This window comes from Bubalus bubalis, chromosome 18 (genome assembly GCF_019923935.1).
Source record: "Bubalus bubalis isolate 160015118507 breed Murrah chromosome 18, NDDB_SH_1, whole genome shotgun sequence".
In the NCBI taxonomy this organism is placed as follows: domain Eukaryota; kingdom Metazoa; phylum Chordata; class Mammalia; order Artiodactyla; family Bovidae; genus Bubalus; species Bubalus bubalis.
The window spans coordinates 7,151,544-7,168,862 of record NC_059174.1 but is presented as its reverse complement, the minus strand read 5'-3'; the positions used below and the strand labels follow the sequence as shown (position 1 = coordinate 7,168,862).

The window sequence follows — 17,319 nt, the reverse complement described above, 5'->3', positions numbered from 1 at the left end:
CAACTCCTGGAGTTTACTCAAACTCATGTCCATTGAGTTGGTGATGCCATTTAACCATCTCATCCTCTGTCATCCGCTTCTTCTCCTGCCCTCAATCTTTCTCAGCATCAGGGTCTTTTCCAATGAGTCAGTTCTTCGCATCAGGTGGCCAAAGTATTGGAGTTTCAGCTTCAGTGTCAGTCCTTCCAGTGAATATTCAGGACTGATTTCCTTTAGGATGGACTGGTTGGATCTCCTTGCAGTCCAAGGGACTCTGAAGAGTCTTCTCCCACACCACAGTTCAAAAGCATCAATTCTTTGGCAATTATTTATATCTCTTGTTTATTTATAGAACTACTTGCACTAAAGTTTGCATTCCATGTCTTTACTCAGTTTGCTTTTATATAACTTACCCTGCTTCATTGCAGTGTAATGACCTTACAATAAGATATTCTTATTTTCCTTCTACCTTTGCCCTATCGTTGTCTTACATATTATTTGTACGTATGCCATGAACACACAGTGCATTGCTGCTCTTTTTACTTGAGATAGTCATTTAACTTTAGAGCAATTCAAGGTAAGGAATTTACTTTCATGTATCCTATTTCCAGGGCTCTGTATTTCTTTGCGTAGATCCAAGTTTCTGTCTAGTGATTATATTCCTTCTATCTGAGAAAGTCCTTTAACATTTTTTGTAGAATGGGTCTGTTGGAGATTCATTCCCTAGTTTTTTTATGATAAATTCTTCCTTTTTCATCTTTAAAAGATACTTTGGCTGGGTATCAAGTTCTTGATTGACCATCGTTTTTTCCCCATCACCTTTAAGATGTTATTTTACTGTGCTATCATGCATGGTTTTTGATAAGAAGTCTGAAATGGCTCAGATGGTAAAGAATTTGCCTGCAGTGCAAGAGACCCAGGTTGAATCCTGGGTTGGGAAGATTTCCTGGAGAAGGAAATGCAATCTATTCCAGTATTCTAGAAAGTCCTGTGGACAAAGGAGCCTGGTGGGCTATAGTCCATGGGGTCACAAAGAGTCAGACATAACTGAGCAACTTACACTTTACTTTTTTCACTGTCATGCTTATTTTTGTTCCTTGGTATGAAATATGTCTCTTTTGTACTGATTGCAAGATTTTCTGATTGTATTTTTTTGCAGTTTCAATATGATACAAGTTGGTATATTGCTTTGTATTATATCGCTTTCTTTTGGGTATGGAGGGGGTAGTATTTATGTTGCTCAGTGTTTTCTGAACTGTTGGATTAGTGGTTTGATACTCTGGTCAAGTTTGATAAACTTTGGCTATTCGTTTTTCAAATATTTCTTCTGCCTATTTACCCTTTCTTTTCCTCCGGGATTCCACTGACATGTGTGTCAGACTATTTTATATCATTCTTAGATGCCCTGTTTTTTTCCCTTATTTTTTTTCTTTGTGTTCCAATTTTGTTAATTTCTATTGACTTACCTTCAAGTTTTCTGACTTCCTCCCTCAGCTTTGTTAATTCTACTGATCAGTCTATCTGCTCTCTTATTATTTTGTTGATTTCTAGCACTTTTGCTTGATTATTTCCTTCTATCCTTGCTTGTAATTTCCTTGTACCCACTGAGTTTTTCTTCTGATTCTGCATTGTTCATCTTTTCCATTAGAGCTGGTGACTAGTGGCATCACTTGAGGTGATCAAATCCAGTCTCTGATTCATCACTGATCAAATTCAGTCTCCTTCTACAAACACCTGAGATTTGGGGCTAAGTTGTTTTTGCCTCAATATCTATTGTGTGGTGAGTTCTAGGCAAGTTATGAACATGGGTTTGTCTGGATTTTTGTTGTTCTTGTTGTAAAGCAGTGAGCTGGAATTTCCTTATGGAACTCCCGTTATGTGTGTATGTTGTTACTCTTAATTATGTTCCACAGGTTTCTTGGGCTCTGTTTATTTTCCTTTATTTTTTTCATTTGTGCTTCTCAGACTGGACAGTTTAAATTGAATTATCTTCAAATTGCCAACTATTTCTTCTGCTTGTGCACATTCTCTACTGAAACTCTCTAATGAATTTTTCATTTATGTTGTTGTGCTTTTTGTCTCCCACATTTCTTAGGTTCTTTTTTATAATTTCTGTGTCTTTTTTGATTTTTCTATTTGTTAAGCCATTGCTGTCCTGGCTTAGTTTAACTCTTTGTCCATAGTTTTCTCTACCTCTTTGAGCCTACTTAAGACTGTTGATGCAAAGCCTTTGTCTAGTGAGTCCAATATCTTTCCTTCCTTAGGGAAGATTTCTGTTAATTTATTTTGTGAATGGTCATATTTCTTGTTTCTTTGAATGTTTCATAATTTTTGTTGAAGAATGGACAGTTTGAATATTATAATGTGGTAACTCTGGAAAGTAGGCTTTCCTCACTTCTAAGGATTTGTTTTGTTGCTCATTGTGGACTATTGCTATTTGTTTAGAGGCTTTTCTAAACAGTTTTTATAAAGTCTGTATTCTTCATCATGGATGATCTATGAAATCTGTTCCTTTAGCATATGTTAAGCTAGTTGTGACAGATTTCCTTGCATGCCAGGAGAAGTTAATAAAGAACAGAAATAAAAGAAGAAGAGAGGAATTGAGGGAGGGAGGGAGGGAAGAAAGAAGGAAGAAAGGAAGCCTCAGATTGGCTCTGTATTGGGACATTCTTTCAATGCTCAGCCAGGCCATTTACAACTCTGCCTTAGTCTTCACTTCCTGCATGCATGAACGCTAGAGATTAGCCAGAGGCGAAAGTTGTAGGGCCATCCTTGGTCTTTTCTGAGCATGCAGCCTGCCTTGGGAATGTGTGTAGCTTTCTAAATTTCTTGGTACAGTCAGGGTTTTTTGAGTGCCTTAACTTCCCAAGAAAACTCTCCATCTTTTCTTCCCAGGACTTTGTACTTTGTTTTCTCAACTGTATTCTTTTGCCCCAGTTGGCAGCCGATGTTGCAATCTTACATTGTTCTGAAAGAATTAGTCTGCATAAATGTTTTACCAACCTGAATAAGTTTCAAGCAAAATAAAAACAAGTGCTTATGTCAGTTCTTCATGTAGCCCCTAGACAGGTTAGAACAAACACAATTCTTTGAAGAAAAGGTTTGCTCTGCTCCTTCCAGAACCAAGGAACATGGTTTTATATTGGGAATGTGGGCTGCTTTATTCAAGACCGCTGCTGAGCTGGGGAATGGGTGGGGCAAGGGTAAGTTAAAAAAATGACAAAAAAACCTTTCCTACTAGTTTTGAGTTGGGTTTTTCTTGATTCACCATTCAGTTTGGTTGTTACAAACCGTGTTTTCCAGATTCTAGAAAGACTGATTCTGATGTTTTGCTTGATTTTTTCAGTGTTTCTGTAGAGAAACAAGCCCTCAGGGCTGCCTACTCTTCCATTTTTTGCTCTTTATTTCAAGAATCAGTTTCTGAATGTCAATGAGTGCAGCCTTTTTACATTTTCTGTTTTACTAATTTCTACTTTGATATTTATGCCTTTCTCTTTCTTCCCAGGAGATTGTGTTTCTCTCCCTGATTACTCAGGGCAGATGTCTAACTCCTTCCTTCTTTCCTTCTGCTGCCCAACTGTTGATTATGTGTGTCCCCATTTTTTTGATTTTTAAAAAAATTGTTACTGTAGTTATTTTCTTAGCTCTTTATTTGATGGTTACTTAGGGCCATTGTTTCACTTATAAGTGGTTGGGACTTATTTTTTAAATGTGTTATCTAGTATATTAGCATTTTGTGTATTTAGAGATCATAGTTCATAAATACCTTCTTTTTTGACATTCATTAGAGGATCTTTCCTCTGATATTTTAGTATTTAATTGATTTTGATGTGTTCTATGGATGATTTTCTTGAAATTTTGTCAAGTTTATTTTGTTTACAAATTATGCAGTTAAAAGTTTGTGTTCATTCAAATATATGCAATATTTACTTGATGAACCATCATATTTATACATCAGATTCTTTATGTCCATGTTTTTCATCTGCTTGATCTATTTTAGCCTGAAAATATTGAGTTTAAGTTTTTCAGTTCAGATTATTTCTACCAGTTTTCTCTTGAATTTTTAAAAGTTACTTTTTGATCTGCTATCTGACACAGAAAAATTCATGACTATTATGTATTTAGTATTTTTTAATTTAAAAAAATCTTCCTTCCTATTTAATGTGTTTTTGCTCCTCACATTTTACTTTGATATTCTTTACAAAATTTGATCTTGCCTGATATATTTTTGTTATTTCTTTTAACTTTTCTCACTAAGTGAATAAGTGTATATAATGAGTACTTGAAATTGTTAGGTTTTATGATTGTTGTTACCATTATTTGGACGCTTTTTTAAGTTTTAGTGTAACCTGCAATTGTACTTAAAAAGAGGCTTGAAATAATTATAGATTTTCACAAATCTATAGTACAGAGTTTCCATATACCCCTTAACCAGTTTTCATAATTATTTACATCTTACACCATGTGCATTTATAACAACTAAGAAATGAGCATTGGTGTTACACTGTAAACTAACCTTCAGACTCTCTTAGGATTTCACTAGTTTAGGCATAGGTTACCCACTCCAGTATTCTTGGGCTTCCCTGGTGGCTCAGATGGTAAAGACTCTACCTGCAAAGCGGGAGACCTGGGTTCGATTCCTGGGTTGAGAAGATCCCCTGGAGGAGGGAATGGTTACCCACTCCAGTATTCTTTCCTGGAGAATCCCCGTGGACAGGAGAGCCAAGAGGGCTACAGTCCATGAGGTTGCAGAGTCGGACACGACTGAGCAACTAAGCACAGCACAGCCGTGTTTTCCATGAGTGTCTTTTTCTGTTTCAGGATCCAGTCCAGGATACCACGTTGTACTTAGTTACTACTCTTCCTCAGTCACCTCCCATCTAAGGCCATATTTTGGTCTTTTTATGTTTTGTAACCTTGACACTTTTCTAGGATACTGGTCAAGTATGTTGTAGAGTTCCCTCAGGTTGGATTTGTCTGCTGTTTAATCAATAGGTTATGGGTTTTGGGGGATTATTCCACAGAGAATAAGTGCTCTTCTCAGTGAATCAGATCAGACTTATGTGACATCAACACGATTTATCACAGGTGATGTAACCTCGATCACAGATGTGGGCCAGGTTTCTGCACTGTATAGTTACTCTTTTTTCTTTGCATACTTTTTTGGGGGGGGTGGTTTAATTGGAGGGCTGTTAAAACTGCTGTGGTAGTTGGGGGAAATATTTTCAGGCTATGCAGATATCCTGTTTCTCTTTAAAATTTTACCCACTAATTTTAGCATCCATCTGTGGATCGTGTTTGTAGCAATTATTACTGTGCTGCTCTAATGATGGTTTTTCTATTTCCCTTATTCTTTTTACATTTATTATTTCAAATCGTTCTATGAGGAATATTTGTCCCTTATCCTCCACTTGTTTAGTTCAGAATCAGCAAACATTTTGTGCAGTGGACCAGATAGCAATTATTTCAGTCTTTGTGGGCTGCACAGTTTCTGTTACACAACCAACTAGTCTTGTAGCATGAAGCAGCCATAGTTAATACATAAACGAGTGGGTGTGGTATGTTCTTAAAAACAGACCCAGGACCAGATTTAGCCTGCAACCAATTCTGATAATTAATTCACTTATTTATTTCAGGTGACCTCATGGATATTTATTTCATTCTTTTAGGTTATGAATGTAGTACTATCACTATTTGCTTTTTTCAAATTGTTCTAGCCACTGGGCACTCTTTCAGTTTCAGTTGGCTTCTTTGGCATTTCCTCATCAGTTGGGCTTTATTGATTGATTAAACCCTATCTTATTTTCTGGCATTACGAGATCCTCCAGACTCTTTTTTTTAAAAATGGTTTATTTTTTATTTTGTGCCCTAACGAACAAAATGTCTTCCTCCTTCCTTCTCAGCTGAAGGTCCACTTGACTGGTTTTAAACTTCTTAAGTTCACATTATTTATGTTTTCAACTTGTGTACCATTTTGGATGGGGGAAGGCTGGGGTGTGAGGTGGGGAGTTTAATTCTTTGAAATCAAGAAAGTTTGCAAAAATAGAAATTAAGCTGATTTATTCTCAACCTTTGCTTCCCCCAAAAGAGATCTTTTTTTGACGTGCAGACTCAAGATACAGGGATGTCTCTTGTTATTCCTTGTTAGTGTTCTTGTCTTATTTTGATTTTTTTCTCTTTGCCAGACCTACATTTCTTGGATCTCTGTTAACCCTCCTATATGTCTACTCTCATTTTCCTCAATATTTTCTTTAAAAACCTCTGTGTCCTTTTCTTCTGCATTCTTGGAGAGTGTTTCGAGTATGTTGTTTACATCACTGATTTGATTTTCTGCTTGTTGGCTCTGTCCTTTCCTGGTTCCAGTGGGAATTTTATTTCTTTGCTGGCATTTTTTTCCTTTGGCTTGCTTACCTTCTTTCTTATGTAAATGAGTCTTCTTTCATTTCAGTTCCCTTCTCAACCTATTAATTTCATCATCATCATTTATCTTTTTTCCTTTTTCCTCACTCTTTTTAAAAAAGAGGTCATATTTTCTATAGTCTGAAATCACAACAAAAATGCTATCCAAAAATACACAGTAGTACTTCTAGTGTAATGTTCCTGAGAATTTTTAGTTATGATCGTGTTCTGATAGGTTTTAGAGGTTTTTATAAATACATTACCAGTTATCGTCTGTGTGCTCTTGATCAAAGAGGAGTCTCTGGTTTAGTGTTTTCCAACAGAGTGGGTGTGGGAATTCCTCTTGGTCCTCTCCTCACTTAGATGCTGTTGAGTCCCCCATTCTGACCCTCACCCAGAAGCCAGCTTGAACTGTATGGCTCTGAGCCGAACTTCTGCTTCTGTTTCCTTAGTGTAGTTCAGCTGCAGGACATGCTGCCTGTTGGTACTGCCTTATTCTCTGATGAGATTATCTGAAACAACCACAGTCTTCTAAACCTGGTACAGTCCATACCTAGTTGTTTGCAGAACTTACTCCATCTTAATTCTTCCTGAGGACTTCACGTGTACTTGCGTGCTTAGTCACCTCAGTCATGACCAACTCTCTGTGACCCTATAGACTGTAGCCCACCAGGCTCCTCTGTCTGTGGGGTTCTCCAGGCAAGAATACTGGAGTGGGTTGCCATGACCTTCTCCAGGGGATCTTCCTGACTCAGGGATCGAACCCGGGTCTCCTGCATTGCAGGCAGATTCTTTACTGCTGATCCACCAGGGAAACCCAAGGACTTCATCCCCCATGTCAGATAATGGGAGCCTGTGCCATTCTACCTCCAAGGCAGTTGTCCCAAGACACTGAAAGGGTGCAGATAGAGAGGCCTTCATGGTTGTCAGGTCTGAGGTCCAAGATTCTGGAAATGTCCAGGGATGGCTTCTCTGGTGCATGTGTGGGCAGAGAGCCCAAGTGGACATCACCGTCCTTTCTTCCTTTTTGGCCTGGCTCTTTGCATTCAGAGGTCAAGATGTACTAGTAACCCACAGTTTCTCAATCCAACCCCATCTGGTGTGAGGGGCGTTCCTTTAGGAGTCTGGACAATCTGATCCTGTATTCCTGAGCAGTTGTCATTTTATGTCCTCTTTTGGTTTGGTGGGAAGCTGGGAGAGGGAAGATGACTGATAATTGTTTTATTTCCCTTTGAACTGATGGAGCATGGGAGCAGGAAGGGAGGGAGTCCCACACGGTGTGCTGGGGACCCCAGGAGAGACAAACTCAGGAGGCCACTATTCTTTATTGAAGTACAGTTGATTTACAATGTTGTGTTAGTTTCAGGTGTGCAGCAAGGTGATTCATTTATACGTATATATCCTTTTTCAGATTCTTTTCCATTGTAGGTTATTATGAGATATCAAATATAGTTTCTTGTGGTATATAGCAGGACCTTGTTGTTTATCTGTTTTATTTATAGTAGTGTGTATCTGCTAATTCCAAACTCTGAATTTATCCCTCCTTCCCACCTTTCCCCTTCAGTTCAGTTCAGTTCAGTCGCTCAGTCGTGTCTGACTCTTTGCGACTCCATGAATCGCAGCACGCCAGGCCTCCCTGTCCATCACCAACTCCTGGAGTATACACAAACTCACGTCCATCGAGTCGGTGATGCCATCCAGCCATCTCATCCTCTGTCATCCCCTTCTCCTCCTGCCCCCAATCCCTCCCAGCATCAGAATCTTTTCCAATGAGTCAACTCTTCGCATGAGGTGGCCAAAGTATTGGAGTTTCAGCTTTAGCATCAGTCCTTCCAATGAACACTCAGGACTGATCTCCTTTAGAATGGACTGGTTGGATCTCCTTGCAGACCAAGGGACTCTCAAGAGTCTTCTCTAGCACCACAGTTCAAAAGCATCAATTCTTCGGCGCTCAGCTTTCTTCACAGTCCAACTCTCACATCCATACATGACCACAGGAAAAACCATAGCCTTGACTAGACGGACCTTTGTGGGCAAAGTGATGTCTCTGCTTTTGAATATGCTATCTAGGTTGGTCATAACTTTCCTTCCGAGGAGGAAGCGTCTTTTAATTTCATGGCTGCAGTCACCGTAACCATAAATTTGTTTTTTATGTCTGTGAGTCTTTTTTGTTTTGTAAATAAATTGTGTTATTAATTTTAGATTCCATGTATAATTGATATCATATGATATTTGTCTTGGTGTGACTTTCTTCTCTTAGGGTGGTAATCTCGACGTCCATCCATGTTGCTGCAAATGGCATTCTTTCTTTTTTATGGATGAGTAATATTCCATTGTGTGTGTGTGTGTGTGTGTGTGTGTGTCTCCGTCTACTTTATCCATTCATCTGTTGATGGACATTTGTTTCCATGTCTTGGCTATTGTAAACAGTGCAGACACGAATACGTGCTGCCTGTATCTTTTCAAATTAGAGTTCTCTTTAGAAGGCCGCTTTTAAGCCATATACAGCTGCTGTAAGTTTTCTGGGACCTGGCAGGAGTTGGGGGAGCATCAGCAGCTACAGACACAGCATCAGCCTCAGTCAGGTTGGGCTCACTGAGTAAGAGTGGGGAGTGGATATGGTGTCATCACTGAAAGCAGGGGGTCTGGAGCCCAGACGTTCCAGACCAAGTCTTAGCTGTCCACTGCTTGACAGAGGTGGGGTCTTGGTCAAAGTCTTTAACCTCTGGATGCCTCAGTTTTGCCTTCTATAAAAAAGAGGATAAAGTTACCTACCTCATTTGGATATTTTGACGATGAAATGAGTTAATATATACAGTGTTAATCTGCTATGCAATGATTGCGTATGACAGTGGCTGGTGCTTGGTCAGTGCTGAGTGAGTGTTAGGTGCTGCTGCTGTGATTTGGTCCATCTGCCCGTGGGCAGCAACTGTCCTGCTGCCCGGAGAGGCATCTCAGTGTCCAGATTTTCTCCATCTCTGAAGGTCCCTTTCCTTCTTGGAGGAGCCTCCCTGCCCATCCGATTTGAAGTAGCCATTCTTGTCACAGCCCCTTTCTCTCCACCGTCAGAGCACTTTTCATAGTTATTACCCCCGAGACTCTGTGCTGCCCCGCTGAAGTGCTCCCTTTCCCGCAGCCTGTGGGCACCATCCTGGCGGTCTGCGGGTTCACCAGGGCCTGCGGTGCCTTGTGTGTGGACTCATTAGAGTGTTGGGTGAGCGACTTCATGAAGCCGTCTTCTTCCTCAGTGCCCGTTGCTTTGCTTTGCTGGTCCACGTGCTTGGCAACTTGCTTGCGTGGTTCCAGTGGCTTCCCACCAGTGAGGTATAGCCAGTGGCCAAGAACTCCTGCCGAGGAGTCAGGCAAACTATGGTTCCAGTCTTGGCTGACTGCCTGCTGACTGTGTGATGGAGGGAAAGTTATCTATACCTGCTCTGAGCCTCAGCTTCCTCAGCTGTCAGTGGTGAGAATGCTCCTCGGGGGAAAGCTTGGGAGGAAAGGTGAAATCTAATGCCTTTTAGGTTCTTAGTACAGTTCCTGGCATGTTCACTTAGCATGTACCACTGAAGGTGACTGGCATCATCCTGTTCCTAACGACACAGCCATCCACTTGTCATTGCAGCGCTGGTAAAAACTGCCTCAAAATTTCCCTGCCCCCACCTGCGGTAGAATACCATCTGTATCAGCTGGGATCACAGAGGGGAAATGTTAATTAATGATTTGGTTGAACTCCAAGGAATCGTTCAGGGCCTCAGATTGTTTACCTTTGAAAAGAGAGGGTGGCAGGTGTGTGGGTACATGCTTTTTCAATAGCGTTCATGCACTTGTAGGTAGGGCTTCCCCTGTGGCTCAGCTGGTAAAGAATCTGCCTGCAATGTGGGACACTTGGGATCAATGCCTGGGTTGGGAAGATCCCCTGGAGATGGGAAAGGCTACCCACTCCAGTATTCTGGCCTGGAGAATTCCATGGACTGTATAGTCCATGGGGTCACAAAGAGTCGGACACGACTGAGTGACTTTAACATGCGTTGGTAGGTAACTGCGGGTTCAGGGGGTTGACAGTGGTGTGCATTTAGAAGGTGAGCCTCAGCTTTTACAGGAGGGCTGTGCAGGTAGGCTGGGCATTCAGGAGCAGAACTGCCAGCACCTGGGGGCTCAGGTCTCTGTTTTCAACAGGTGCAAGGAGTCAGGGACAGTGGAGGAGGCTGGGGGAGCTTCAGGGAAAGAGATTTTCCAGAGAGAATATTGCAGTCATTTAACACTCAAGTCCTAAATAACGTGGGCTTTTATTATCCACAGAACAGATTAGCTTTCTGGTTCTATTTGAGGCTTTCCTGAGAAGAAGAGGAAAAGAGGGTCAGAAAACCCGTACAGGGATGTAAAGAAGGAGATTAGGTCCCAGGAGATGGTGCATTCCAAGTCTCAGGGGGTGTCTGGGGGCCAGATTTCCTATGAGCGCCTCGTGGGCATTTTGGTCTTTCAGAAAAAGCAGTTGCTTCTCTAAACCTGAAAAAAAAACTGTTTTTTTGTTTTTTTTTTTTTACAAAGTGTGTAAACTGTGGAAGAAAAATATGTATATAAAAGCACTCTTGTCACCTGAAGCATTGTACTTCTCAGAGCAGTTCCACTCATCTTGGAGTGCTTTGTGACTGATGTTCAAGACACTTTATTTTCTCATCACACCTCATTCCTTTTAATTCTCCCAACAACCTTGCGGGAAGCTCTTCTTCTTATTATTACTATTTCTGTTTAACGGATGGGGACAGGGAGGCACAGAGAGGTTAGGCAACTTGCCCAGGGTCACGTATATACAAAGTGGAAGAGCCAATCGTTTTTTTCCTGCACATCAGGCTAGTAATGATCCTGCTAATACTGCTCATTGTTGGTACTGGGTTAACTTAAGTAGAAATGACTGTCAAGTCACCCAGTAGCTTTCTGGATAGGACCAGAGGTGGAAGCAGTGGCCTTTCTGTCCCCCATAAATTAGCCAACTGTGACTGAATCCTCCAGTAATCAGGAGGGAAGAAAACCAGCTGCTCTCCCAGCGTGGCCCCAGGTAGCCGTGTAGACCCTGCACCCTTGCTGACTAAAGGCTTCTTGAGCCGCTCTCCTCTGCAGGGCATCTCCCCCACTCAGAAGGACTTACCTAAGTAGGTGGACTCTCCTAGGGAGGAGTTGAATACCCTCAGGATGTCTATTCTGAGTGGGGACACATTGTCTTTAGCTACTACCCAGGTTTGCATTCACAGGAGGATATGCAAGGTGAAGTGACCTTTACCCTGGAATGCTAAACACCTTATTTGTATATTCTCCACGGTTGCCCTAGGTGGTGGGTGCTGTTATTTCCCTCTTGCTAGGCAAGTCATCTGAGGCCCAAAGAGATTTAGTAACTTGATCAAGAACACACAACTCCTTAGAAGCTTTAAACCAGATAGTCTTGCTCCATAGCCTGCATTCTTAAGTACTATACTAAGCTCATTTAATGAGTGTGAGCCATCCATTCATCCACCCATTTATTCCTGAACTCACCTCTCTACCTGCCCTTTCACCCATCCCCCATCCCCCATCCATCTAGTCATTTGTCCATTTGTATATTTTTCCATCACCTGCCCATCTCACTATCCTCCCATCTGTCTATCTATCCATCATCCATCCATTCATCCATCCCACTATCCACCCATCTGTTCATTCATCCATTCAAGCATCCGTTTTTCCATCCATCCATCCATCCATCCATCCCATTATCCACCCATCTGATCATTCATCCATTCAACCATCCATCCATCCATCCATCCATCCACCTACCTACCAACCATTGTATTGGTTGTTTATCTAGCATGGTTTTTCTGCTTCATCCTGGGGAAGAAGGTTCTCCATCCTGGAGATCAAGCATATGCTTTCTGAAGCTGGAGACCTCCATGCCCACACAAATGCCTTAACTCACAGCCCTTAGACATACCTGGGCTTCCTCCTGACACCCCTAGGCTGGCCTTCTCCAGAATGCTGCTCTTCCCAGCAGTGCCATTCTGCTTGTGCACTTTCCTCCCTCTGTAAACTTGCAGAGGATCTCCCCTTCCAAGTCCTACAAATGTGCAAAACTGCAGGCTCCTCCACAAACACTCCCAACTTTCTGCAACATTATCACAAATGAATACCCAGCTAGCCCCATTCCTTGACTCAGAGATTGAAAGTTTGATTAGTTTGGCATGATTTTACTTTTTCAAGCTATTATAGAGTTTGTGTGATACTTCTAAAAATTATATAATCAATCCAAAACAGATGTTCACAGCGCATTTTAGAAGGAAACAAATTTTAATAGAAATAGGCCAATTTGATTTGAGATGAATCAATTAAGGAAACAATTTAAATTGTCTATGAAGAAGCAGTATTATAAAGAGGCAATATGGTCTAGCTATTAAGATATTTATTAAGAGCAAAGCAATGAAAGTCGTTTAATTATTTTGCATAGCTTCTGTTATACCCAGATATTGGGAGACAATCTCACTTTTCAGAAATTTTCACTTCTTATTATGGAAAATTTTAAACATAAAAATTCTAATATGCAAACATAAACAGTTGAAAATGAACCCACACTTACCTATTACCCGTCTTTAACAGTTGCCAGCTCTAAGTGTAACCACTTTTCCCCTCTCATATTGTTGGGTTTTTTTTTTTCTATGAGTTCCGAGAGCACACCCTCACTTATTACTTTCTTTGGGTCAAAGTTCCACCCTAGAAAATGACATTGACATTGAAATATAATAAACATTTGAATGTAATAGTTTACTTTTCCTTTGAAATTTAGCTCTTTGTGGTAGAGCAAGGGAATTTTTTTTTTTTTTTAGTTAAAAAATTTCAAACCTATAAAGTTGAGAGAATAATAAATAAACCCTTGTATACTCTTCACCTGGAGAAGGCAATGGCACCCCACTCCAGTACTCCTGCCTGGAAAATCCCATGGACGCAGGAGCCTGGTAGGCTGCAGTCCATGGGGTCGCTAAGAGTCGGATGCAACTGCGCGACTTCACTTTCACTTTTCACTTTCATGCATTGGAGAAGGAAATGGCAACCCACTCCAGTGTTCTTGCCTGGAGAATCACAGGGACGGGTGGGCTGCCGTCTCGGGTCGCACAGAGTCGGACATGACTGAAGCGACTTAGCAGCACAGCATACCCTTCACCTTGTTCACCAGTTATGAGCTTTGGGACTGGCATTTTGTAAGTGTGCTTTCCAATGATAACACTTGAAGACAGAGACTCCCTGACCTTTGACGGTATGTAGAGAGTAGTACATGACTTGAAAACCAGATCTACGTTCGGATCTTACCTCCACCATCCCTAGCCCTGCATTGTAGGCCGGTTGCCTCATACTTAATTCCTCTTCTATCAAATGGAGCAGTAATAATGTACATTCTGGGGGGTTATGCAAGGTACATAACGTCACCTTGCTTGGCAGTTGTATCTGTTATGTTGCAGCTAGGGGAGCCAGCTAGGGGGATATTGGGCGTCACTGACTCCAGGCAGTTTCGGTCAATGTGGAAAATTTTTATAGTTGAGAGATTTGGTACGACCTAGTGAGTAAGAAAATAAATCTGGGCTGAGAGTGGTTCATATTCCCAGTTCTGCTCTTACCAGCTTGGAACTTAGTTGACTGACTTAATCTCTCAGCCCCATTTTCCTCTCTGTAAAGTGGGGATAGGAGGAACACCTACAGCATTGGGTTATTGTTCGGAGAAAATGAAATGAAAGCATCCATGCCCAGCAGTTAGTAGCGTCTGCCTCCTTGCACATGCCCAGCAAACATTACTAATCATTAGTATTATGATAAGGAAGGACACATTAGCAGAGTGGGTGGAAAACCCACACCAAATTGGTCTTTAAAAGTCTGATTCCAGTTTTGTGCCACGAAAAGAATAAAGACCTTACGCGAACGCACACAATGTGATTTTGAGCTAGGGTAAGCCTTGGGGACTTCCTGGGTGGCCCAGTGGTTAAGACTTTGCCTTCCAATTCAGGGGGTGCATGTTCGATCCCTGCCTGGCAGTTGAGATCTCACATGTCTCAGGGCCAAAAAAAAGGAAAACGTAAAACAGAAGCAATATTGTAACAAATTCAATGAAGATTTTAAAAATGGTCCACACCCAATCTTTAAAAAAGAAAAAGAGCAAGCCTCGGACAGACAGGTAGAGGCAACCAGCCAGGCGTGGCATCATGCAGTTGTCATGGGAAACAACCACACGTGTGCCTTTGGTTCCCTTCAGCTGTCTCCTGAAATGAACCAGCCTTCTTGAAGGCTCCTGGGAGGGTCAGCCTCCTGGCCCCCCTAGCCAGGATGGACATCTCTATCCTTGTGTTGTTCTTGTGATATGGCAATGATTTTATTTTTTTTTTTTTTCCTTCTCTCTCTCTTTCCTGATTCTCCTCCCACATCCCAGGTCGAAAGGATTGTAGACAAGAGGAAGAACAAGAAGGGAAAATGGGAGTACCTGATCCGGTGGAAAGGCTACGGGAGCACGGAGGACACTTGGGAGCCCGAGCACCACCTGCTGCACTGTGAGGAGTTCATCGATGAGTTCAACGGGCTGCACCTGGCCAAGGACAAGAGGCTCAAGTCGGGGAAGCAGCCCGGCGCCTCCAAGCTCCTGCGGGACGGCCGAGGACCCTCGGTCGAGAAGCTCCCCCACAGGCCCTCGGACGCTGGCAAGAGCAAAGGGACCTCCCACAAACGGAAGCGGGTCAACCCTTCCCTGTCCAAGCCCAAGAAAGGCTATTCAACCAAGCCCCCCGCAAGCGGGGACCGGGCCGCCAAGACGGTGTCTTACAGGACTACCCCCAGTGGCCTGCAAATCATGCCACTGAAAAAGGCACAGAACGGCGTGGAGAATGGGGATGCTGGCTCTGAGAAGGACGAGAGGCCCTTTGGAGACGGGTCCCACCAGCCTGACCTGGATCTGAACGACGTGGGCGAGCAGGACCTGGGCGACTGCGATGGGAGCCCCGCGGTGCTGGCGGAGAACGGGCTGGGTATGTGGCTGCTCCTCCTCTCCGATGGGGCTTTGTGGGCAGCCTGGGGAAACACAGGACCCCTGCCCTGGCTCTCTTACCTGGGGCCCTGCGGGCTCAATCCCTTGCCCTTCCCGGATGCCTATGTAGGTGGGGGAGGCCAAGCCACTGATGCTCTCTGGCCAAGGCCAGTCCCAGGTCCAACATCCCCAGCTGCCCTCGGGGACACCCGAGGCCATGGTAACTGCTCTGGAGGCCCTGCCCTGAGGGCAGCTCAGAGTCCCTAACCCCCAGAACCTGAGGTTCATTTACCCCGGGGCCAGTGTCTCTCTGGGGCTCACATGCCTCCCAGGGCCCTCGTTTTCAATCTCATTGTGAACCCAGAACCATAGCCCAGAGAGGTGGAGTCTGGGCCAGGGGCTGCTCCTCCTTCTCAGACCCAGTTTGGACTTGGAATTCCCCAAACTGGCCCTTCAGCTGGAACTCTCTGCCCGCATCTCTCACTAATATGCATGATCAGACCCCCGGTCTGTATTAGGTCCCAGAGGCTGCCTGGACGCCTGCCTAGGCTCCTTTGGCTTGGTGCCTTCTTGCCCTTCTTGGTGCCTGACTTGCCTCTTGCAAGTCACCCAGCAAAGATGCTGGAATCCCCCCTCCCTCTGACCAAGGCCCCATAGTCACAACTGGGGAAAGAGGAGACAATGACCCAGGTTTTTCGAGCTCTCGAGTCTGACATTCTCCCAGTAGTCAGATGGTTTCCCGACTGAGTCCTCAGTGGCCACATCTTCCAGGTGAGCTGTCTACACTTGTTACCTGCCTTGCTTCATTTCTCAGATATCTGTGTGTCCACGTGGTGAATTTTTCTCTTTAGCCGCCAGGACTCCAGGCCTTGGGATGTCAGGAAATCCTGTAACGGGTGTGGACAACCTGCGCCCAACACAGTAGGGCCCTCCGATGCCCCGGGTGGAACTGGAGTGCATGTGGGCAGAGGGTGTCAGGAGGCAGGTCGGACAGGCTGGGAGAGTTCCCGGAAGGATGGGGTGACAAGGCATGCTACGGGGATAGTGATGTCAGAGTTCAGGACGCTCAGGGTATGCGTGGCTGGGAAGAGCATCCTCAGGGACTCTCCGCCGGGGGGAATCCGAGCAATCCGCTTTTGAGGTGCCTGTTTCTCCAGAGAGAGGAATTTCACCCAAACAGGATTGATTTAGCAGTCTCTGCCCCAGATTGACTCACGTTTCCGTCTGGGGATCCCTGATGCTGACATGACTCTGCCTGCTAGCATATGGAAAAGCTGTTTGTTTTAAAAAATCCATCTCTCAGGGAGGAGTGGGCTCGTGTGAATGAGGCCTGGCACAAACACCGGTGTTTGACGTTCCCATGACAGTCGAGCAGCGGAGGGATTCCCCGTCTCGGGCAGGGGAGCCTTGGCGGCTCCTCGGCTGGAGGCCCAGGGGCTTGGCAGTGACTGCTGGCGCCCTGGCTGGTAGCAGCACCCCACCCCCGCCCCCCACCCTGCTCAGGAGGGGGCTGCCCTGAGAGCAGGGTGGGGGGCAGTGTCAGGGAGGGCCGTATGCTGACTCCAGCCGCCAGACCTCAGGGTGGAGGGACGCCAGGCCTGTGGAGATTGTGATAAAGGCTTGCTTCTCCTTCAGCGCCCCTTTCCAGAGGCGACATGGCTGCGAGCTGTGTGCACTCCGTCCTCGGGTCTGGTCGATACCACCTGATTCAGGATGGGGCGTGGTACCCCGCCACCAGGGGATACAGACGAGGACAAGCCTGCCGGCCCTACTGGTGGCCTCGTTGATGCTAAGTGCCTCTCTGGGCTTTTCTTGTTTCTGATCTCTTCTTGGCCTTATTTATTCCCAGTGTTGAATATTCTGTACTCCACTCGGGCCCACGTCTGCATAGAGAGGAGGAAGTCACTTGCCTTTCTCTT

The 17,319-nt window shown here is 44.0% G+C and overlaps 1 protein-coding gene across 1 annotated transcript in view; it reads left to right on the top strand.

Moving 5' to 3' along the window:
- CDYL2 (chromodomain Y like 2) overlaps positions 1–17,319 on the top strand; it is a 149,285-nt gene that overhangs the window by 76,113 nt on the left and 55,853 nt on the right. The window contains exon 2 of the mRNA XM_025268438.3: positions 14,813–15,401. Within this exon, the coding sequence (XP_025124223.1) occupies positions 14,813–15,401 (589 nt within the window). The remainder of the gene's footprint in view (positions 1–14,812; positions 15,402–17,319) is intronic.